The sequence below is a fragment of the Oncorhynchus keta genome, chromosome 15, assembly GCF_023373465.1.
Source record: "Oncorhynchus keta strain PuntledgeMale-10-30-2019 chromosome 15, Oket_V2, whole genome shotgun sequence".
In the NCBI taxonomy this organism is placed as follows: Eukaryota; Metazoa; Chordata; class Actinopteri; order Salmoniformes; family Salmonidae; genus Oncorhynchus; species Oncorhynchus keta.
Window position 1 is genome coordinate 36,455,386 of NC_068435.1, and position 25,738 is coordinate 36,481,123.

The following is a 25,738-nucleotide window of genomic DNA, read 5'->3' on the forward strand; positions in this document are numbered from 1 at the left end:
TCCTTTGACGAGTCCGATGAGAAAGATATATTGCTCTCCCGGGAACAGGCTCAGATCCCCGTCATTTGCATGAAGAAAAGACGGAGGAAAAGAGGACGCAGATCGGGCTGACTTTTGAGAATCTGTAGGCGAGCGAGTAAACTCCCACTGCCATTAATTCTAATTGCTGACATGCAATCATTGAAAAATGGAATTGATGACCTACATTTATGATTATCCTACCAACGGGACATTAAAAGCTTCTACCCCAAGCCATAAGACTGCTGAACAATTAATCAAATGGCCACCGGACTATTACATTGACTCCCCCCCTCCATTTGTTTTGTACACTGCTGCTACTCACTGTATAGTCTCTTCACCCCTACCTACATGTACAAATGACCTCTAACCTGTACCCCCGCACACTGACTTGGTACTGGTACCACTTGTATATAACTTCGTTATTGTGTTACTTTTTATTATTTTTTACTTTAGTTTATTTGGTAAATATTTTATTAACTCTTCATGAACTCACTGTTGGTTAAGGGCTTGTAAGTAAGCATTTTGATCGATTGATCGAGAACACAACTTCTCCATATCACCAAAATGTTCCAAAACTGAGATATGGTTTTTCAGTTGAAGGGTTCCATTGTTGATTGAAACTACAGTTTATTAAATAGCATAGGCTACGAGTAATAATAAATGTTTAAAGAAAGGTGTGACCAATATTGCCCTTGTAGTCAAGCAAGTTTACAATTGACCAATTGTACTAATCATATGACTACTGATGTGTGTATTTAAAGCAACTGCCCAGTGTTTACAGATTTCAATTAGATATGACCTATAATTATTTACAATATGAGTGAAATCATTTTCCTTAAGAATTGTTTTAAGTATTTTAAAAGGTGTGGGCGTATACCGGTCATAAAAGAATCACACTACCTTCTCCTGCAGTGCGTCCAGGTATAGCTGAGCGTTGGTATAGTACATTGTGGTGGAGGAACGGAAGATGGTGATACCTGGTATCTCTTTAGCCTGTGGGACAAACCAACACACAAACAAGGGAGTTCAATAGATGGTCATGTAAAAACTGTTTTACAACCCACTGACACCCCCCTAATTACATATTACAGTTTTGTTATATTGCTTTGGTCTTATTTTCATAAGTATGTGATGAATTTCCAAAACTCTTAGTACAAAAGTCAACTGGTAACAATTGTAACATGGACAGTCTTGCATTAATTGTGTTTGTTCACCACATAACCACTGAAATCGTTGCATGACTCTATTACAGTACTGTATTCGCCAACGCAGTTTTAGTAAAGCAGTGTGAACTCTGCATTGTAAAAGGCAAATACTTTATATGAACATGTGTTGCAATGTGAAACATGTATTTCTAGATGAAACACTGATTTAAGTTTGGTGAAAAAAAGGACTGTATGATTTTGTTGTAGTTGGTCAGTTAAATGTACTTAAAGTTTTGAAACAACTACCTTTTTGATGATCTGTTTTGGACTAAAAGTTGTGAAAATGTACCACATGAAAATTGCAATAAAGCGATACAACAAAACGTGTAAACAGCTTCGTCTCACCTCCTCATATGTTTCTGTATCCAGGTAGAGCTCAGTCCCAGGAACATGCCCCAGGATAGAGTACCTCGGCCTGGGAGAGAGAGCACGCACGCACGCGAGAGAGAGGACAGATGTTATCTTCTTTAAGAAGAAGAGAAACACAATACTTTCACTTTAGAACAATGGTATTCAAAGTCCGAGTCGCGACCAGTGGGATTGCCCCAAAAATAATAATACGAGTACAGATTTTTGTATGGGACAATATACAAACGTTTCTGAGAAAAATAATACATAGAGGTTATGTATTTACTGGTTTCCTTTCATTTCGGTAAGAAGTTCAAACGTAATGTAGATTATTTGTTGATGGAAAAATGTAAATGTACCGATTTTAAGGTTGTATCATATTTGGGGTGGGGTTGTGATAAATTATTGCGGAAAAAATGGGTTCCCCGCTGAAAAAGTTTGAATACCACTATTTTAGATGGTAATTCTCTCTTATAAAACACACAAACACTTTTTAAAATGGTATTAAATGTGTTAATTTTTGCTGGACCCCAGGAAGAGTAGCTGCTGCCTTGGGGATCCATAATAAATACAAATAAAATACACTCAGACTCACAGTTGTGTTCTGAAGATGACACTGAGCATAGAGAAGCCGATGGATGCAGCTAGGCCGAGGTCCAGGTTCAGCAATATAGTACACACCAGAGTTACCAACCACACCAGCTAGGGGACAGCAGAGACACAGGTAATCAGTATGTGGAAAACCCAGGAATCAGGGTTTCCCAAACCCCATTTGAGTCATATACGTTAATCTCAAGTTAGGATGCATGTTTTAGGATATAAATATGAAGTGTATAGATGTGTTATTCACCACTCGGACTCCCGAGTGGCGCGGCGGTCTAAGGCAATGCATTTCAGTGCAAAAGGCGTCACTACAGTCCCGGGAAGGAATTCAGACTGAATCACATCCGGCTGGGATTGGAAGTCCATAGGGCGGCACACAATTGGCCCAGGGTCGTTGGGGTTTGGCCAGGGTAAGCAGTCATTGTAAATAAGATTTTGATGTTATCTGACTTGCATGGTAAAATAAACAAATAAATAAAACTACTCACCAGGTCAAACTTATTGCTCTTCCAGAGTTCAGGAATGTCTTTAAACTGCATAAAAAGGCCTCTCAGGTTCACAAGCACTATACAGGCCAGGACAGCCTAGGGGACACACAAACACTCATCAGATCAGTGGTGTTGTCTGTGTTTGGATGGCGTGGAGGTGATGGAGACATAGATACCTTGGGTAGCTCCTCAAACAGTGTCCCCAGTTGCAGAATGAAGATCAGCACAAGTACTGAAGAAATCATCCCCACAACCTGACAAAATGTACAAACACACACATCAGTTAGTGTGCACGTGTAGGTAAATATTAGCAAGTGGAGATACGTGTATGTGCATGCATGAGTGTAGGTCTTTGTGTGTTACCTGTGTCTTGCCCCCAGTGCTATCCTGGAGGAGGGTACGGGGCGGAGAAGCAGCAACAACGTGGCATTGAAAGAATCCTCCCACTATGTTACAGAGACCAACAGCCACCATCTCCTAGAAAGAGAGAAAGAAGACCAAGAGAGAAAAATAGTTTGAAAGAGAGTGGGGAGATTACAAGAATGGAGAGGCTCAATTAAATTGGGGTTTATTTACTTGTGGCCACCCCCAGTACATAAGTCCTGGTGCTTATTCAGTGATATTTTCAGTATTTTTTTCATAGCTGCTGGTGTACTTCTCCTTCATACATGACAGAAAAGAGCGTGTCGGCCATTAAACATTCAGGATCAGAGAACTGTAAGCTGGTACAGACACTGTGTGTTCCCTTCCTGTCTCACTACTTCAGAGCAAAGCAGCCCCAAGCACATGCCTCTGTTGGTCTGCCTGCATGCCTGTGTGTGTGTGTGTGTGTGTTTGTGTGTGCATGTCCCACCTGGTTGCTGTCCACAGTGTAGCCGTGTTTTTGGCCAAAGATTTTGCCCAAGGAGATGTTAACGGCATATCCCACTATGCCAACTGCGAATGCGTCACCAACTATAGAACCCCACAGACTAACGTCAGGTGAACTGGGAGGCTTTAGTCTAAGGATAAAGAGGAAAGGGAGATGGGGAGAAGACAGGAGAGATTAAAGTGGACAGGCGGAGGAAGGGATAGAGGAGAATTATGTGGTTCAAAGACACTGTAAAAATGTATCTCATTGATTACTGCCTCGTCCAGACCCCTCCTCCTTCCCCAACACATCCCCTTGACTCTTGCTGCTGGTAACACGTGTTGAAACATGTACACAAACAAATAATGACATTGGTGTTTAACTGTGTATCAATGCACAGGATAAGTTATGATAAACAAAGTGATAAAGGACCTGTAGGCTACCTAAGGTAAAGCCATGTTATGAAGAAAATGATTTGATACTTGAAAGAATGAAATTATCAATTTACACCAGTGACAATGATCAAGCCTATGAATACTGTATCCTCCATTCAACAGCTGATAGTAGCAGTTGCCACTTCTTACTATAACTTTTGTCTTTGGCAGTTCTGCAATCTGAAGACCATGCAGATTCAGCTAAAACACTTTTTTTTACCTTAATTTAACTTGGCAAGTCAGTGAAGAACAAATTATTTTTTTCAATGATGGCCTAGAAACAGTGTGTTAACTGCCTGTTCAGGGGCAGAATGACAGATTTGTACCTTGTCAGCTTGGAGATTTGAACTTGCAACCTTTTGGTTACTAGTCCAATGCTCTAACCACTAGGTTACCCTGCCACCCCACCCTGACATGTCCAAAACTGCCTCTTGATGAAACAGGTTGACATTTACTGGCTGTTGATAATTGTTTCACTGTCAACACACTTCTCTCTGCTCACTGTATCTGTGTTTCCTTATCTGACTTTGACATTTTTATCTCTTCACCTTATGTGGCCCGGCCCACTCGACCCAGTTCCATTCAAACGCGATTGTGTTTGTGTTTTCCTTTCAAAACTTCTGTCGACGCTAGTGAATTACCTCAGAGTGGTAGCCAGCGAATAATTAAAAAACAAGAATAATTAACACATCTTAACAAATAAACAAAAACATGGCTCACATTTGGGAACACACACAAATGGCTCTTCAGAGGTCGGATGGTATCACCGTACCCCATCCGTCCATGATTAATATTTGGGCGGATGACATGATAAAATGGCCTGAAGTTCCGTATGGGGACATTTTTCATTACTTCGTGCTCTTCTTGGGAGTGGATGGTTTCACTACGAAAAATGACCTCCACAGTGGTAAGGTGGGCCGAGAGGAGGGAAAAGGATTGGTATTTTTGAAGGCCGATGTTCAGCCCAGACAATCAAGCAGCTCTTACCACTCTGCTTGGGTACTTGTATCCAACAACGGATCAGTAGAGATGGCTGAATTGAGAATGTTATGATTGGTTATGGTAACATGTATTTGTGGATCAACAGAACTGCTGTATTAATGAGGGAATCTGTAAGTATCCTGTCAAATCTCATGTTGGTGAAGGAAGGTAGGTTTATCCAGGTGAGCAGTGTCACATTCTGACCTTAGTTCCTTTGTTTTGTATTTGGTTTTAGTATGGTCAGGGTGTGAGTTGGGTGGGTTGTCTATGTTAGTTTGTCTATGATTTTCTATTTCTGTGTTTGGCCTGGTATGGTTCTCAATCAGAGGCAGCTGTCAATGGTTGTCCCTGATTGAGAACCATATTTAGGTAGCCTGTTTTCCATTGTGTTTTGTGGGTGGTTATTTTCTGTTTAGTGTTGTGTTGCACCTTACAGGACTGTTTATTGTTTTGTATTCAGTGTTCATTAAAATATGAACACTTACCACGCTGCGCATTGGTCCTCCTCTCCTTCCCCAGATGACAAGCGTTACAGAACCACCCACCAAGAAAGGACCAAGCAGTGTGGTAACGGGCAGCAGCAGCAGCGGCCGGAATCACAAGAATCCTGGACATGGGAGGACATTCTTGACGGCAAGGGACCCTGGGCACAGACTGGAGAATATCGCCGCCCTAAGGCTGAGCTGGAGGCAGAGAAGGCCGAGAGGCGGTGGTATGAGGAGGCAGTGTGGCGGCGTGGCTGGAAGCCCAAGAGGCAGCCCCAAAAATGTATTGGGGGTGGCACGCGGGGAGTGTGGTGAAGTCAGGTAGGAGACCAGCGCCAACTCCCCGTGCTTACCGGAGAGTGAGAGGGACCGGGCAGGCACCGTGTTATGCCGTGACCGGTGCGTGTGCATAGCCCGGTGCGGTACATTGCAGCGCCTCGTATCGGCCGGGCTAGAGCGGGCATCGAGCCAGGTGCCATGAAGCCGGCTCAGCGCATCTGGTCTCCAGTGCGTCTCCTCGGGCCGGTGTACATGGCACCAGCCTTACGCATGGTGTCCCCGGTTCGCCAGCACAGCCCAGTGCGGGCTATTCCACCTCGCCTCACTGGCCTGGCTACGGGGAGCATTCAACCAGGTAAGGTTGGGCAGGCTTGGTGCTCAAGAGCTCCAGTGCGCCTTCACGGTCCGGTCTATCCGGTGCCACCTCCACGCACCAGCTCAGTCAGCCAGAAATTGGTATGTTTTGCATAGGACTGAGAGAAAGTAAGGTGTTCATCTGGACTCACAGCAAGTTGTCATCCCTGTCCCCTATGATAGGGGCTACACAAGGGTGCGTTCTGAGCCCTCTCCTGTATTCGCTCTTCACCCACAACTGCGTGGCCATGCACGCCTCCAACTCAATCATCAAGTTTGCAGACGACACTACAGTGGTAGGCTTGATTACCAACAACGACGAGACGACCTACAGGGAGGAGGTGAGGGTGTCAGGAAAATAACCCCACACTCAACGTCAACAAAACAACGGAGATGATTGTGGACTGAAATGGTCCAACCACACAGACAGCATGGTGAAGAAGGTGCAGCAGCTGCTCTTCAACGTCAGGAGGCTGAAGACTTCGGCTTGTCACCAAAAACACTCAAAGTTTTACAGATGCACAATCGAGAGCATCCTGTTGGACTGTATCACTGCCTGGTACAGCAACTGCTCCGCCCACAACCGCAAAGGCTCTCCAGAGGGTAGTAAGGTCTGCACAACGCATCACCGGGGGCAAACTACCTGCCCTCCAGGACACCTACACCACCGGATGTCACAGGAAGGCCATAAAGATCAAGGACAACAACCACCCGGGCCACTGCCTGTTCACCCCGCGATCATCCAGAAGGCGAGGTCAGTACAGGTGCATCAAAGCAGGGACTGAGAGACTGAAAAACAGCTTCTATCTCAAGGCCATCAGACTGCTAAACAGCCACCACTAAAATTGAGTGGCTGCTGCCATACATGTAAAAAATGTATCACTTGCCACTTTAAACAATGCCACTTAATATAATGTTTACATATGCTACATTTACTCATCTCATACAGTGCCTTGCGAAAGTATTCGGCCCCCTTGAACTTTGAGACCTTTTGCCACATTTCAGGCTTCAAACATAAAGATATAAAACTGTATTTTTTTGTGAAGAATCAACAACAAGTGGGACACAATCATGAAGTTAACAAATCAAAAACTGAAAAATTGGGCGTGCAAAATTATTCAGCCCCTTTACTTTCAGTGCAGCAAACTCTCTCCAGAAGTTCAGTGAAGATCTCTGAATGATCCAATGTTGACCTAAGTGACTAATGATGATAAATAGGCACTGTATGTATATACTGTACTCGATACCATCTACTGCATCTTGCCTATGTCGTTCTGTACCATCACTCATTCATATATCTAATGTAGATATTCTTCATTCCTTTCCACTTGTGTGTATAAGGTAGCTGTTGTGAAATTGTTAAGTTAGATTACTAGTTGGTTATTACTGCATTGTCGGAACTAGAAGCACAAGCATTTCGCTACACTCGCATTAACATCTGCTAACCATGTGTATGTGACAAATACAATTTGATTTGATACACAGATCTCTGCAAAGGCATTCTACTTTACACACATGCTGCCATTTATTGTTGAGGAGCATCAGGCAGGCAGATTGTCACTGACAAGTATATGCAGCTTTGTAGACATATGTAGTCAGATGTCTCTCCTGTTTGCAGTTACTATTAACAAATAGTTGTTCAATTCAAAAGCCTGACTTAATGCATCAACAGTCACACTATTGTGGAAAATGTTTTTATGGCTTTATGTTTTATTAAACAAATAATTAAGTCGAGAGGTTAATAGAATTAATTGAAATGTATTTAACGTAACTTTTGACACCACTTTAATTCATATTCAGATATCGACCCTGTGAATGCCATTTGACTGATCCGTTCATTCAGCATCTTCATGAATGATATCACCTCACAGGTTACACAGGGCAGAAAAGTATCTTGTCCATTTTAGATGAGAGGTTGATTGGAACTGTCTGTGAGATTAATCTAAACCGTTTTAGCCTTTGAATTACGTGTTTCACATGAACCCTCACGTTAGCTATCCGTCGTGTTCATGTGGTATCCTCTGACAGTTGTGTGCCTCTTTTTGTGAAGGCTGGAATTGTTCATTTGACCTTCCTGTCATGTCTCAGATCCCAGATTGTGAAGCCCCGGTCAGCCATGACAGAGGTACTCCAGGAACCCAGAGTCCGATGTTATATATTTACCTCCATATGCTGAGGAGATGAACATCAATGGCCACCAGGTACTAGATAGTGTTCTGGGCGTAGTAATGGCTGAATGACTCTCACCTTGAATCCAGATTTTTTCACTTCTGTAAAGCAGTTTCTGAGCAGTCAATAATGCAGGTTGTTCCTGGGTAGTGGTTGATAAGACATTGTAGCATGAATGGTTTCCCTTGGCAGCCATGGAATGTACTCTTTTCCTTTTCCATCATGTCAATCCAATAACTAATCACCCGACTGACAATATTCTGGGAAACACCAAACCTTTCTACTAGTAACTGCTGCAGCAAGTTGAGCTTCAGTGTCATCAGGAGTTGGTCTGTCAAGTCAGTCCAACTGAAAGCTGCCTTTGTAGAGGGATAGAAGATGTTCCTCCAGGGTAGAGAAGGCAGCAAGAGACACGCCTGCATGCAGTTGACAGAGTGCTTCGTTCCTCAGCAGGGTTTTGGAGAGAGGTGCTGCTGGGCACTGTGTTCCTGCCTCACAGGTGGTGTGCTTTACATGATCACCTGAGCTGTAGTTGTGATCACTTAGAGACGGGTCTTCCAATTGGGTTTGGTCATCCTTCGCTGAAGGCATATCCATTCCTTCTATCTGTGTTGGCCAATCCCCATTTTCAATTTGGTGAACACTTGAGCCTGTTGTGTCATCTGTTAATAAGTCAATGGACGATTAATAACAAAACCGTCCAATAAAACACCATTCTGCATGGATGCTCCTAATAATATTTAATAATCATAATAATTCAAACTTCTACTTCTTCTAGTGCTAGCCAGTGAGACACCGGTCAAACCTTCAGGTGAAATTGGAGGGCGTGCAATTCAAATAAATAATCGTAAAAATTATGGATAGTAAACATTTAAAAGCTTAAATTCTTGTTAATCTAACTGCATTGTCGGCTTTACAGCGAAAGCATGCCATGCGATTGTTTGAGGACGGCGCCCCACATCAAAATGTTTTTCAACCAGCACAGGGTTTGAAAAATCACAAATAGCGATTAAATATTCACTTTTTGAACATCTTCCTCTGATTTACAATCCCAAGGGTCCCAGCTACAACATGCATAGTCGTTTTGTTAGATAAAATTATTCTTTATATCCCAAAAAGTCTGTTTAGTTGGCGCCATCGAATTAAGTAATCCACTCGATCAACATGCAGAAAAAGGAATCCAAAAAGCTACCGGTAAACTTTGTTAAAAAAGTCAAACTACATTTCTACTAAATCCTCAGGTACCCTAAAATGTAATTAAACTAGAATATTTTATAAAGAAAGAAGTATGTTCAAGAGAAAAGTAAAATTAGCAAGTGCACGTCGTCTTCGTTGCGAGCGCACAGACTGATTTCCAACTCTGACTCCCAGTACTAAAACTCAACATTTTTCCTTGTTTGTGAAGAAACAAGCCTGAAACCTTGAACAAAGACTGTTGACATCTAGTGAAAGGCATATGAATTGCATAGGACCCATAGCTTTCCATTGAAAGAGCATTGGCTCTCAAAACAAAACATTTCCGGTTGGTTTTTCTTTGGATTTTCTCCTACCATATCGTGTTATAGTCTCATACATTATTTTAACATTTCTACAAACTTCAAAGTGTTTTCTATCCAACGGTACCAATTATATGCATATCCTGGCTTCTGGGCTTGAGTAACAGGCAGTTTACTCTGGGCACATCAGTCAGACAGAACATGGAGAAAAATAGACCCTAGCCTGAAGAAGTTTTTAATATTGAGTTGTTGAGCAATGTAAGAGGGAGAGACTAAATGAAAACAGGCTGTAACGACTGTCTTCGGGTGAAAGAGAGGAGGACCAAGATGCAGCGTGAATATAATCCATATTTAATGGGAATACTTAAACAATGAACAAAAACCGACAAAATGAACAAAGACGATACAGTCCCGTAACGTGAACACTAAACACTGGCACACTGAAACAGGTACAATCACCCACAAAATACCCAAAGAATATGGCTGCCTAAATATGGTTCCCAATCAGAGACGACGATAGACAGCTGCCTCTAATTAAGAACCAATCTAGGCAACCATAGACTTATAAAAACACCTAGATAGGGTACATCCCCCAGACAAGACACATACATCACCCATGTCACACCCTGACCTAACCAAAATAACAAAGAATACTAAGGTCAGGGTGTGACACAGGCAAACTGATCAAGCATTTGGCTTACCTATCACTGATGACTGCCTGACCAACACCCGATGCTTCTTCATCAGTGGAGCATCGTAGCCAAGCCATTTTTTGGGGTAAGGATGCTCCACTGTAGGCTTCTTGTAGGAGCACACAAAGGGACGTTTTGGTGATTTCTTTAAGTTCAACGCTTTGAGCCAGAGCCGCAAAGACTCTGCATCTTTAGGAGATGGATGCAGGTCGCATGGGGCTCCACAGGTACATTCAGATCGACGTAGGTGTCGACATTGGTGTTCAAAACATTGTCTCTTCATCCAATTATTGAGACAGTCTTGTACTGAACATATAATGCTTGTCATGTTGATCAATTTTAGGATTTTGTGCGATTCTGTCAGTGTAAAACTATCAAGCTCTCAACTAAAAGTACCACTTTGCATGCGCTAGCGTCGCACAAATGTTGCCGGAAATAGAAACACAATTGCCACAATCACTTTGACGTTCCAGAACAAGGTGAATAGGATGACTCTTTCCCAATGAACTACACCATATCACCAATCTTCCCTCTCCTCTTCTCCTGTGGACTCAACTGACCTTAGAACTCCCCTAAACACCCACAAACACTAACGCATAAACACTCACCCTTTGGGGATCTGTCCGATGACGGCCACATTGTATAGGCTGTGCAGTTTGCAGTAGTAAGAGATAACTGTTGCTACTATGATCTGTAACACACACATGGACACACATAAGTTACCATGCTCACAATAACACAACATCGCCTGTCCTGTTGTGTACATGTGTATTTGTGAGTAAATCATTATATCAGACCCTGTGTGGCTTTGCTGTGTTCGGAATCCATGCACAAAAACAGGCCGATTATTTAACACAACTAATCATTTTACCATATTTTATTGGATCAATGTGATGAACTGGGCACATGCACACAGAGAGACGCATACACTTCTCTTGATGAAATTACAAAATTATGTGCAAATACGGAAAATTAAACTGAAAATAGGATGAACCACTTTCTGGCCTTACTCTCCTATCAGCCAAGGTGACATGTTGCCCTCTAGTGGTTTTCACTAGACGTGTCGTTCAAGAGACCAAAAGAGAGGAATGAGGAGCAAAAGACTTGAGGATGATTGTATGACAAATAAACAGAGGTGTTAGATGTAGAGCAGGGTTTCCCAAACTTGGTCCATGTGTTTGTTTTTTCCCTAGCACTACACAGCTGACTCAAATAACCGAGTTTGGTTAACCCTGGTATAGAGGACTTACCGTTATGAGTTCTATTGGAACGGGCACGGGCATTTTCTTCTCAAAGTAAATGTTGAGTTCTTTGACCGCTATGAGGACCGCCAAGGCCACTAGAGTTACCACCACGGCCGCAATGTTAGTCTCTGGCAGATGTCTACAGATATCCATTAGGAGCTAGAGAGAGAGAGAGCGTTTCTGCATACATGCAGCAGTTGGAAAACATTTACGACTTTTGTACGTGTGAATCATCTGTTTGTGTGTGGATCTGTTGTGTGCACTCACATAGACCTGAGACAGAGGCCCGGAGAAGCGTCCAACGCGGATCCCAAAGAGGCTTGGGAGTTGGGAAAGTACCACCTGTATACCTGCTCCTGTCATGTAACCACGTACCAGGGGATCTGACAGGAACGTCACCACAAAACCAAACCGAATCATGCCCAGCAGAAACAGAAAGATCCCACTCAGAAAAGTGGTGCTGGCTGCTATCTGTACTCTTAAGGCATCACGGGCTACTACATCGAGAACTTGAGTCCCATTGGTTCCATTTAGAGTCATGAAGTTACTGTTTGGGGCCAGCCTCTCTGTCGTGGTGCCTATCATGATGCTGGTCACAGCAAATGTGCCTGAGGGAACACACACACATTACACACACAAAATCATGGTCGGGAAATCATTAGCATATTCCTTTGATTACAACTTTCAAATTCTCTCTCTTTCTCCTTCCCCCCTTCCACACTCTGTCTTGCCTATGGAGATGTGTCTGGAGGTGCCAAAGATGCAGTACATGAGTACAGGGTAGAAGGAAGTGTAGAGGCCATACACTGGGGGCACAGAGGCCAGCAGAGCATAGGCCAAACCTGGGGAAACATTAAAGAAATGTCAGTGTTCATAGACTTCACAAAATAGATAGTTATCATATAGTATTCTCAGCCCAAAGAGATGCAACACTAACTTGAGATCAACTTGTGTAAATCAAGCTTTCACGTACCTCAGGCATTGGTATCAATGAAAGATTTACATGTGGTTACATGCAGTGGCTTAAAGTGACTAAGTACTCAGTGGTGTGAAGTACCACTTAAGTAATTTATATGGGTAGGCCTATCTGTACTTTAATATTTCTATTTGTCACAACTTTTCCTCAACTACATTCCTAAAAAAAAGAATGTACTTTTTAAACATTTACCTTCACCCCCCAAAAAACTGGTAACATGTTTTATGGTTAGCAGGACATGAACTGTCCAATATATTCACTTATCAAGATAACATCCCTACTGCCTCAGATCTGGCGAACTCACTAAACACAAATGCTTCATTTGTAAATTATGTCGGATTGTTGTTTTTTTATGCTGCTGTCTGGTTGGCTTAATATAAGCATTTAACTTTACTTACACTCAAGAAAACAATTGGTACTTTTGAACTTACAGTAAATACATTTTAAAATAGATAGTTTAGACTTTTACTCAAGTAACTGGTTAACTTTCACTTAAGTCATTTTCTACACATTTTGGTCAGGTAAGACTATTTAGTACTTTTCCCACCATGTGTTGTTGATTTCAAGTTAGGATTGGGCCCTGTATGTGTGTTCAAACAGTAGAGGTGGTACAGACCCATAGGCAGGTGCATGATGCCAACGCTTATGCCAGATATGAGGTCTCCCAGTGCGTCTTGTCTCACTGAGTAACGAGGCAGCCATGACAGGATAGGTATAAAGCTCAGCACAGAACGCTTCAGCTTGGGCACTGAACACCTGCGACCAGGGGGAAGAGTTGGAGAAGTGGAGAAAATAATAATACATTTTTGTTATCCATTTGTGACAACGGATGTGTTTCCGCTGTGTGTTGAATAGGGCATGCAGGCAACTCAGCTCCTTGAGTGCCACATTGAGTGCAGGGTGTTGTTCCATTCCATCTCTTACACTTCTAATTAAACTAACCAGGAGTCTTAGAGCTTGGCTGGAACATTAGCCAGCACACATGATGGCAATTCAGGACCAGGTTTCATCTCCTTTGGTGGCACATAGAGCCTGTTAACACCGTGCCATAGGGCTGTAGTTACAATCGAGGCGGGAAAGGGAGTAAGCCTACATAGGATTTTGAAAAAAGATGAAATTCTACTATTAAAATAAATGTTCTATCACATTGACCATATTATTTTGGGAAAGCACAATTGATTCTGAGTTTGAGCATATCAAACTATTAATAAGATGTGTATGCTCAGATTTTGTATAAATCACTTGCGCTGCTCGCGGTTTAAAGTCCACAATGTACGGGGGAGGTTGTAAGGCAGGTTTCCCCAAATAGACACAAAAGACTATATCAGCTCCAGTGATTTACATTTTTGAAATCTGTTCCCAAGTATTCCCACTCAGAGTGACATGATCATATAAAAATGCAAGAAAGTTTTGAAATTATTATGCTTTAGTCAAATATTATATCTGTTTGCGATTCTTGCGGTCAAATTGACTTGTAATTATGTTCCGGCCCCCCCGACCATCCGCCTAGTTGATACGTGTTCTATGGGTTGAGCTACATGGTGATGAACTTAGAGATCAGCCATTTAAAAGCAGCAACTGTTTTTGCCGCTTCTGCCATAGACTCCTGGTCAAGTTCCGTTCCGAGGCATTGTAAAACCAGACGTCTTGATACAGGAAGAGCCGGCTGGTAGACGAGACTATTACTTTTTTAAGACAGTAAATAGCCTAAAGTAACTGCTATCTTACAAACTAATGTAACTGTGTTTAACACGCTCGATTTCTTACATAATCTTATTAGGTGTGCTTGCTGAAGGAAAAGCACCACTTTAGATTTCTATCTTAGTCTTACAATTCTAAATAAAGTTTGCTTTGCTACCACAATGGAAGCATCGCATTAGTGGAAACCAAGACTGTTTTCGGGGCAGGCCTGGTTGTAGCTAGATATGTTCAAGATGCGTCTGGGACAATTTTAGCATTTCAGCTAACCCTAACCGGGGTTAACTTTTACTAACCTGAATATAATTCTCCTAACCTGCCACATTGTTCTCCTAACAAACCACGTTAATTATTCTGACCTGCAGCGTTAGTTCTCCAAACAAAAAGTCACTTCTGCTAGTCAAAACTGGCAGACCTGGCCTGAGAACAGACTTGGTTTTCACTAATGCGATACAGCCACAATCATGTCCTCGGATTTCTCAACACAGATGTTGAAACATTCATACATCAACCTACGAATTGTTTAGCAATTTCAGGAGAAAATAGAATGTCTATGTTGCACAGTAATATCGCCATTTCTAACATTCTTATAGTTTATTTTAGGTATGAGGAGACTCTTTGTGATTCCTTAGTGACAGTTATGAAATCTGAAGACATATTACGTTAACCGAGACACATTAAACTGATCATATTCACTCTTTCAAACATGGAAGGTGCAATTTCCCTGGTTACTAAAATTCGAATAGTTTGCCTAAATTGAGTTTGTGGCACAATGAACCATGTATAGTGTTGAGAATCATTGAACCATCTAAACTGCTGTGATATTCCTTTTCAATAACCCAAAATATTATATTTTCAGCTGTTTGAAGCTCCTGTACAAAACCGAAAGTAAATGACGTCAAAACGAAACGGGAAGCATAGAAATAGTGCACATAGAATAGATCGACCGCAGATTAGACTTGTGTTCAACATGAAAGACAGATCTATAACTCAGGTTTCTATGTGATTTGATCAAGTCGCGCGAAATGTTACATATTACAGCTTTAACTTCTGCACAGGTGTGTGAATCATCTTTCTTTGCCTTTTTAGTGCAATAAACACGAAAGAAGTTGCTGTTATGCCTGTATCGACATACCCAAAACCAACGAGGAAGTCTGCAGTGTTGAGAGCGGTTGTATGAAACCAATCAGTACACCAACACAAACTCTCAAACCCGCTCTTAATTGTATTCAGTTTGACTAACCATAAATTCTGTGTCTGAACTGTGTGTTAGATTGCGTATACTTTTTAATCTAAAACCAATAAAGATTTGCAGAAAGTAGCCCTTTCCACTCACATTCCCTGTCATCCTGTATTCGGGTTGAAAATGGCACATTTTTTCATTGATTAAATTGGAACGCAGTAGCTGTACAGTAACATCCTATGCATGACGTAGGAATTCAAGTTCTCCACCTCACAGCTCTGTATGAGTTTTGACTGACAGCTGTTATAAACTTGAGCACCGTGCAACAAGAAGATGCCCCTATTCCTTCCACTAATTGGGCTACTTGTGCACATTTGTTGTTGTCTGGGTAAGGGAAATGCTGTACATTGAGAAGAGTCGATGTGTTATAAAAGATGAGACATTGAGGATTCTAATTAAGACCGTGTTGATGTCATACAATCAAACCACACACCCATGAGTGCAAATGCCTACATCACATTTCCATATTTGAAAACTCATCTAATTTACAGTATCAACGTTTATGATTGTTATGCTTAATCCACAGTTGCAAGGATCTTATACACTGGGTTGTCCTGAACCGAATAAGCATGAGTTTGTCTTATTGTGATTTGCTGCGGAAAACGTCACTTGAATGCTCTCATGACTCCATTCTATGTGCACAAAATTACAATCTGTTTCTCTGGATTGCCTTTTGAAAGCCTACCACTGTAAGATTGTATTTTATAACTTAGCTAGCCATGTCCGCAATAGAATAAGCTTTCAAATCATGCCCACGTGCTCATGCAGCGACTCCTTTGCATAGAGTTATCAGGCTGTTGATTGTTGCCTGTGGAATGTTGTCCCACTCCTCTTCAATTCCTGTGCGAAGTTGCTGGATATTGGCGGGAAGTGGAACACGCTATTGTACACATCGATCAAGAACATCCTAAACATGCTCAATGGATGACATGTCTGGTGAGTATGCAGGCCATAAAATAACTGGCACGTACACCTTCCACGAATTGTGTACAGATCCTTGCAACATGGGGCCGTCCATTATCATGCTGAAACATGAGGTGATGGCAGCGGATGAATGGCACGACAATGGGCCTCAGGATCTCATAGTATCTCTGTGCATTACAACTGACATGAATAAAATGCAATTGTTGTCCATAGCGTATGCCTGCCCATACCATAACCCCACCGCCACCATGGGGCACTCTGTTCACAATCAGCTCGCCCACACAACACCATACATGCTGTCGGCCATCTGCCCGGTACAGTTCAAACCGGGATCCATCCATTTTTTATTTATTTTACCTTTATTTTACTAGGCAAGTCAGTTATGAACAAATTCTTATTTTCAATGACGGCCTAGGAACAGTGGGTTAACTGCCTGTTCAGGGGCAGAACGACAGATTTGTCCCTTGTCAGCTCGGGGATTCAAACTTGCAACCTTTTGGTTACTAGTCCAACACTCTAACCACTAGGCTACCCTGCCGTCCATGAAGAGCACACCTCTCCAGTGTGCCTGTGGCCATCAGTTACGACGCCGAACTGCAGTCAGGTCAAGACCTTGGTGAGGAAGATGAGCTTCCCTGAGGCAGTTTCTGACAGGTTGTACAGAATTCTTTGGTTATGCAAACCCACAGTTTCATCAGCTGTCTGGGTGGTTGGTCTCAGACAATCGATTAGGAGGTGCTGGGCTGGCGTGGTTACACGTTGTCTGCTGTTGAATATTGAATGTACAGCCAAATTCTCTAAAACGACATTTGAGGTGGCTTATAGTAGAGAAATTAACATAAAAATCTCTGGCAACAGCTTTGGTGGAAATTTCAGCAGTCAACATGCCAATTGCTCCTTCAAAACGTTGTGTTGTGGTACAAAACTGGACATTTTAGAGTGGCCTTTTATTGTCCCCAGCATAAGGTGCACCTGTGTGATGAACATGCTGTTTAATCAGCTTCTTGATATGCCACACCTGTTAGGTGGATGGATTATTTTGGCCAAGGACAAATGCTCACTAACAGCAATGTAAACAATTTTGTCCAACATTTTTGGAAAAATATGCTTTTTGTGCTTATGGAACATTTCTGCAATCTTTTATATTAGCTCATGAAACATCTTACATGTTGCGCTTATTTTTGTTCAATACACACTCAAAAAGACAGCCAAAAGTTTGATAAATTCCCAATGTGTCACTGCGCTTTTAACCATTTTAAAGCACAACAAAGTTCTGTGCAGATTATTAAAGCAAATGTGATCTCCACAGACCTGCAACCTTTGAATGCTATCTTGAACATGCAGCTTTCTAAGATTTACATAAGAGGACATTTATAGTTACAGTAAACTTCAAGACAAATGTGTCCATGGATGTCTTTCTAATTTTAAGGTTGAATAAATACTGTTACAATAGTAAGATAGATAGTGTAAGTAACAACAACATTTTCCAGGAGATAGACACATCTGATATGGGCAGAAAGCGTAAATTCTTGTTAATCTAACTGCACTGTCCAATTTGAAGTAGCTTTACAGTGAAATCGCGCCTAATCTGGAATAATACATTGTGACCTTGTGGAACACGCTATTTCCACAAACTTCAGTGTTTCCTTTCAAATTGAATCAATAATATGCATATCCTTGCTTCACGACCAGTTAAATTTGGGTATGACACTTAATGCAAAAAAAAAAAAAAAAAAAAAAAGGGTCCGATCCTCATATTTTTCTTAAAACTGCATTGCTCATTAAGGGAGTGTACTCTAAGTAAGCATTTCATGTATCTGGTTGAGAGAATGCCAAGAGTGTGTGTGCAAAGCTGTCATCAATCAAAGGGTGGTTTCTTTGAAGAATCTCAAATATTCAATATACTTGAATTTGTCTAACACTTTGATTGTTATTTTATAGTTTACTATTATTCTACAATGTAGAAAATAGTAAAAATAAAGAAAAACCCTTGAATGAGTAGATTTGGCCAATCTTTTGACTGGTACAGCATACAAAAAGATTAACTCAACATGTAATGTGTTCTTCCCATGTTTCATGATTTGAAACAAAAGATACGCAATAAAATGCGTTGTTGTGCACAAATTTGTTTACATCCCTGTTAGTGAGAAATGTATCCTTTGCCAAGGTAATCCATCCACCTGACAGGTGTGGCATTTCAAGAAGCTGGACAAACATCATGATCATTACACAGGTGCTGGGGACAATACAAAGATACTCTAACATGTGCAATTTTGAAACACAACACAATTGCACAGATGTCTCAAGTTTTGAGGGAGCGTGTAAATGGCATGTTCACTGCAGGAATGTCCAACAGAGCTGATGTCAGAGAATTGAATGTTCATTTCTCTACAATAAGCTGCCTCCAACGTTGTTTAAGAGAATTTGGCAATACCAGGCTAAAAACCGCAGACCACATGTAACCATGACTGCCCAGGACCTCCACATCCGGCTACGTTACCTGAAGGATCGTCTGAGACCAGCCACCAGGACAGCTGATGAAACTGAGGAGTTTTCCCAAGTGGGTGGGCTTATGCCCTCCCAGGCTCACCCATGGCTGCACCCATAGATTAGGGCCAAATTATTTTATTTAAACTGTAACTCAGTAAAATCTTGAAATTTTTCCATGTTGCCTTTATATTTTTGTTCAGTATATAAAGTGGATTCGGAAAAGTATTCAAACCCCTTGACTGTTTCACATTTTGATATGTCACAGCTTTATTTTTAAATATATTAAATTATGTATTTTTCCTCATCAATCTACACGCAATACCCAATAATGACAAAGTGAAAACAGGTTTTTACTTAAGTATTTAGACCCTTTGCCATGAGATTAATCTAAGATACATCCTGTTTCCATTGATCATCCTTGAGATGTTTGTACAACTTTAATGGAGTGGTGAATTCAATTGATTGGACATGACTTGGAAAGGCACACATCTGTCTATATAAGGTCCCACAGTTGACAGTGCATGTCAGAGCAAATACCAAGCCATGAGGTCGAAGCAATTGACCGTAGAACTCCGAGATAGGATTTCTTCGAGGCACAGATCTGGGGAAGGGACCCCAAAAAATTATGCAGCATTGAAGGTCCCTAAGAACACAGTGGCCTCCATCATTCTTAAATGGAAGATGTTTGGAACCACCAAGACTCTTCATAGAGCTGGCCTCCTGGCCAATCGGGGGGAAGGGCCTTGGTCAGGGCCCTTGACCAAGTATTCCAATGGTCACTCTGACAGAGCTCCAAAGTTCCTCTGTGGAGAACCTACCAGAAGGACAATTATCTCTGCAGCACAATCGGGCCTTTATGGTAGAGTGGCCAGACGGAAGCCACTCCTAGGTAAAAGGCACATGATAACAACAGTGCCTCTTAAAACTCAGGAGACTTGTTATCTAAAACCCTGACAAACTTTTACTGATGCACAATCTAGAGCATCCTGTCAGGCTGTATCACCACCTTATACGGCAACTGCACCGCCCTCAACCGCAAGGCTATCCAGAGGGTGGTGCGGTCTGCACAACACATCACTTTGGGCAGACTACCTGCCCTCCAAGACACCTACAGCACCCGATGTCACAGGCCAAAAAGATCATGAAGGACAACAACCACCTGAGCCACTGCCTGTTCACCCTTCTACCATCCAGAAGGCGTGGTCAGTACAGGGGCATTAAAGCTGGGACCGAGAGACTGAAAAACTGCTTCTATCTCAAGGCCATCAGACTGCTAAACAGCAATCACTAACTCAGAAAGGCTGCTGCCTACATAGAGACTGGCCACTTTAATAAATGGATCACTAGTCACTTTAAACATTGCCACTTTAATAATGTTAACATATCTTACATTACTCCTCTTATATGTATATACTGTACCTTGTACCATCTATAGCACCTTGCCTATGCTGCTCAGACATTGCTGATCCAAATATTTACATGTAAATATTCTTATTCCATCCCTTTAGATTTGTGTGTATTAGGTAGTTGTTGGGAAAATGTTAGATTACTTGTTAGATGGTGCCAGAAGAAATGGCAGCAGTTTTACGGGATGCATACTACCTCAATCGGGCCGACCAACCAGTGCCCCAGCACATTGGCTAACCTGACTAACGGGCTATCTGCATTGTGTCCCGCCACCCACCACCCGCCAACCACTCTTTTATGCTACTGCTGCTCTCTGTTCATCATATATACATAGTCCCTTTAACCATAACTACATGTACATACTACCTCAATCAGCCTGACTAACCGATGTCTGTATGTAGCCTCAATGCTTTTATAGCCTCACTACTATATATAGCCTGTTGTTTTATTCTTTACCCACCTATTGTTCAACACCTTTTTTGCACTATTGGTTAGAGCCTATAAGTAAGCATTTCACTGTAAGGTCTACCTACACCTTTTGTATTTGGAGCATGTGACAAATAAACTTTGATTTGATTTGAATTCAACATATTAATTATTAACTTGTAGAATAAATGTGAAATCAACAAAAGCTTGAAGCCAGAGGCCTATTTTCATTTTTTTTGTTGAATCCTGGGTTGAATTCAAATGATAGCTATTGAAGACATGGGCCTAATAAGCATGATTGATGATATGATTGATAAGGTATGTTTACTTTTCATTTGCTCTGTTAAATCTACCCTTTAAAATGACTCCGATTGCAGTAGTGAATGTAGAGTTTTTAAGTGGAGACCCATTTTTGCAAGGTTTGTCTATGTTGAAAATTGGTTACCATGACATAATCCCATTGTTGAAATTTCACCCTCTAAATCAGTCTACATTGATGACTTTTGCAAATCCAATGTATTTTACCAAATTCCACATCACAATACGTTGACAAATTACATTGAAACAACATTGATTCAACCAGTTTCTGCCCAGTAGGATGTTACTATCTTACCTGAGGGCATCTTTCACCCGTTCCTTCAGGAGAGGTCTGGTGGAGTGAGTCCGTCTTCTGGCCAACTTGTCCAAGCAAAGCTCGTTCATAACATCCCTCTCCACGTAAAACTCCCCAGCTCTCTGCTCCTCAACTCCCATGGCTGTCTTCCAACACTGAATGTCTGTGTGTTTATTGCTTTGTGTGTCTCTCTCTTTTCTTTCTGTCTATGTCTCTCTGTCTGTCCTTCTAGTCCGAAACAGTGTACAGAGTCTTGTTTCAAAACAACAGAGGTCTCACAATTATCAACAAACTGTCAAACACCCAGATAAGAGGTACAAAAAAGCTACTCTATGTTCCAAGCTAGTCTGAGTGTACTCCTGGCTGTGTCTTTGTTTGTATCTCAGTTGGACCTTCCTCATATCTGGGTGCAGGACACAATCCCTAATATTCTGGTTCGAACAGAGACTTGGCTGACTGATTCGGTCTCGGATAAGGACATTGAGATTTGTGGTTAAAATATTTTCAGGTGTGATATATTGTAAAAAGGGAAAGGAGTGGCTGTTTATGTACAAACAACACACTTGGCATCATGTTGTCTAAATATTACTGTTCCCAAGAAAATTAGCTGGTTATAGAAAAGCCAAATAAACCCAAATACATATTTATTTGTTGCTGGGATTTACCACTGTGATTACTGAAAACAGAGGATGGCTCAACAACATTGCAGTTAGTTACAGTATGGGATCTTACTTTGAGACCGGAAATAATCCTGCAGGAAATGTGAATTATTGTAATAAATGTGTTGATACATTTTTCGGGAAGGGAAAATCAAGTCTGAAACTTCAAAGGAAATTACAAACTTCAGAAGAATTTTTCAACTTCAAATACACTACACATTTTATGTCAGGGTGATCTAATGAATAACAGTTAATGTAATAACTTTTCTAAATGTTTTTCAATTTTGTTAATAATCAAACTGGTTAATGTAATAACTTGCCGGCTAATGTAAAAAAATGTAATAAGTTATTACATCACCCAGTAGTTATTGATGTTTTTGTCATTGTGCTCTTGACACGAGGCACAAAGTACACCTACAATAGGAGACATGTTTAATTTATTATTTAATGTTCTGGGTTTATTTTAATTTCATGTTTAGTGGTTTATCGAGGTCGCTTGTAGTGTTGACAGCGCTTACTTATACTGAGGCTGCCTCAATACCCCAGCCCTAAGTTCACTTCAATAGGGGGGGGCCATAGTCTTTGAAATGTTCAAACACATTCCCCAGTTCAACAAGGTCCTTACACATCAATCATCATGACAGCTTTACTTCAAAGGAACAGTTGCACTATCTGGATAAATAAGAACTCACTCTATAGCGTGAGAATTTCCTGACAGGATGTACTTATATGGGCATAAGCCCTCACTCATACCGTGAGAACTTCCAGACAGGATGTACTTATATGGGCGTAACTTCCGGACCATAAATTAGGGTCATAAATCACACGTGTGACGTGTCCCGCCTACTGTATTCTCTCTAATAATACAACTGGTTAAAGTAATAACTTGCCGGCTAATGTAATAAAATGTTGAAAGGTTAATTTAACAAATTTTTACATCAACCAGTAGTTATTAAGTAACAACTGGTTTGATGAATAATGTAATTACTTCTAACTGGTGTAATAAAATACCAAAATCAATGTTTTTATGTACTATTTCCCTCAGTTTGATAAACATAACACCACCAACAAGCTGTCATGACGTGGCCCTTTCTGGGTGTAGATCGTGGCTTCCCCCTCTCTCACTCTCTCCTTCACCCAGGTTGTGTCTCAGGTCGTAAATTCCTGGCGGAGACTCTCTCTCCCTTTTCATGCAGAGAGAGACCACAAAGTGAACAAAGGATTTCACATGGCCGAACTCCTAAATCCCCAAAATGGAAAAATGAAACTATATGTCCACTTGTGAGAATGTGGGAAGGATCCGTGGACACTTAAGGGACAGCTTTGTTGAGTGCGTTTCATTTGGTGACCTCACAAAGGACATGAAACACACATGACTATATCTCGGAATGTGTTTATTTCTCAATAATGGTGTTTGCGTCTAATTCTTGTATAAAATGAATGAGTTAATATGAAACTATTTGTAAAATTATGTAATGTGATGTTAACCTTAAATTTTTTGAGAACTGTATTCCCTGTAAAGTTTAATTAGTCGGCGGTCATGCCCCCGTGAGCACAGACATGATCTGGCATCATGGAACCGGCCTCTTCTACTGTTACGAATAAAAGCCCCTTCAGGCTAAGCAAATCCACAGAATGAGCTGTGATTGCGAATAGTTAAAACCATGCATACCTCAGTGTAAGCTGAGGTGGCAAAGGTTTGAGTACCAAGACTAGAAAACCATACTACGCTGAGCATTGGCTACACGGCTGGAAATCGTTAACCTCTGAGACTATTGATCCCTACAGAATAAGAGCAAATCTTAGATACTAATTACTAGTCTGCAGATAGATATTTGGTAAACCTGGGATGAACATTTCTGAATGGTACTCTGAAATATCCATTCAAACCATAAAAGACTGATCTCCAGGGAAACAGAAAGAGAGAGAGAGACTTGGATGAACTCTCCAGCAGACGGACCGGATTCCAAAAGAGAAGACAACAATGACACACCTTAAATATGTACTTGCAATTATTCTCTAATGAGCGGCCATTCATGTCCGAAGGATTAGCATCTCAATGTATTTAATTATACACTGTGTAATGAATCCATTTAGTCTTTCCCGCTCTTTCTCAGTCCACACCCCCTTCCCTTTGTCCACCAAGCCGTCATATCGGTTTAGCCCACTAGGGAATCTTGCCTACCATTGTTAGTAACCAATATCTACTGTTTGTTTATGCAGTTCATTAATAGAAGACTAATTGATCAGATATTAAAATATCTGAAGAGTTATATTTGGAAAAGTATCATTTTGTATAATTTTTGTATTTTCCATGGTGCCCCGACTTCCTAGTTAATTAAAGTTACACAAGTAGTTTAATCCCGTAATAATTACAGAGAATTGATTTGATAAAATAACAGTCTTCACCTTTAATGTTGCCAAAGACACGACAAAGCATACTCATGCACATCATACAGTAATACGCAAGAAATTCACAAGCACTCATTGAAATGTAGGCTACACACATGCACAGTCATAGAAACGCACGGTGTGTGCTGCTTGGTCCTTGGTTGGTGGGTGTTTCTGTAACGGCAGATCTCCTCTTCATCTGAAGAGGAGTAAGGATCGGACCAAGATGCAGCGTGGTAAGTGTCCATAACTTTAATCAAAGAAAGCAGTGAAAACTGAATATCAAATCAAATGTATTTATACAGCCCTTCGTACATCAGCTGATATCTCAAAGTGCTGTACAGAAACCCAGCCTAAAACCCCAAACGGCAAGCAATGTAGGTGTAGAAGCACGGTGGCTAGGAAAAACTCCCTAGAAAGGCCAAAACCTAGGAAGAAACCTAGAGAGGAAACCTAGAGAGGAACCAGGCTATGTGGGGTGGCGATTATAACAGAACATGGCCAAGATGTTCAAATGTTCATAAATGACCAGCATGGTCAAATAATAATAATCACAGGCAGAACAGTTGAAACTGGAGCAGCAGCACGGCCAGGTGGACTGGGGACAGCAAGGAGTAATCATGCCAGGTAGTCCTGAGGCATGGTCCTAGGGCTCAGGTCTTCCGAAAGAGAGAATTAGAGAGAGCATACTTAAATTCACACAGGACACCGGATAGGACAGGAGAAGTACTCCAGATATAACAAACTGACCCTAGCCCCCTGACACAAACTACTGCAGCATAAATACTGGAGGCTGAGACAGAAGGGGTCAGGAGACACTGTGGCCCCATCCGAGGACACCCCCGGACAGGGCCAAACAGGAAGGATATAACCCCACCCACTTTGCCAAAACACAGCCCCCACACCACTAGAGGGATATCTTCAACCACCAACCTACCATCCTAAGACAAGGCTGAGTATAGCCCACAAAGATCTCCGCCATGGCACAACCCAAGAGGGGGTGCCAACCCAGACAGGATGAAAACATCCGTGAATCAACCCACTCAGGTGACGCACCCCTTCCAGGGACGGCATGAGAGAGCCCCAGTAAGCCAGTGACTCAGCCCCTGTAATAGGGTTAGAGGCAGAGAATCCCAGTGGAAAGAGGGGAACCGGCCAGGCAGAGACAGCAAGGGCGGTTCGTTGCTCCAGAGCCGTTCCGTTCACCTTCCCACTCCTGGGCCAGACTACACTCAATCATATGACCCACTGAAGAGATGAGT

General features: G+C 41.7%; 1 protein-coding gene across 2 annotated transcripts in view; it reads right to left on the reverse strand.

Annotated features, from left to right (window-relative positions):
• LOC118395236 (solute carrier family 26 member 6-like) overlaps window positions 1–21,913 on the reverse strand; it is a 35,053-nt gene extending 13,140 nt beyond the window's left edge. For both annotated transcript variants that reach the window (XM_052463952.1, XM_052463951.1), the window contains exons 1-13: window positions 21,427–21,913; window positions 13,242–13,381; window positions 12,381–12,491; window positions 11,917–12,257; window positions 11,656–11,808; window positions 11,014–11,096; window positions 3,519–3,666; window positions 3,029–3,142; window positions 2,842–2,919; window positions 2,666–2,761; window positions 2,170–2,276; window positions 1,572–1,641; window positions 922–1,014 (exon numbers count right to left, since the gene is read on the reverse strand). In XM_052463952.1, coding sequence (XP_052319912.1) covers window positions 922–1,014; window positions 1,572–1,641; window positions 2,170–2,276; window positions 2,666–2,761; window positions 2,842–2,919; window positions 3,029–3,142; window positions 3,519–3,666; window positions 11,014–11,096; window positions 11,656–11,808; window positions 11,917–12,257; window positions 12,381–12,491; window positions 13,242–13,381; window positions 21,427–21,566 — 1,674 coding nt within the window. In that variant the 5' untranslated portion in view covers window positions 21,567–21,913. The remainder of the gene's footprint in view (window positions 1–921; window positions 1,015–1,571; window positions 1,642–2,169; window positions 2,277–2,665; window positions 2,762–2,841; window positions 2,920–3,028; window positions 3,143–3,518; window positions 3,667–11,013; window positions 11,097–11,655; window positions 11,809–11,916; window positions 12,258–12,380; window positions 12,492–13,241; window positions 13,382–21,426) is intronic.
• Between the last annotated feature and the right edge of the window lie 3,825 nt (window positions 21,914–25,738).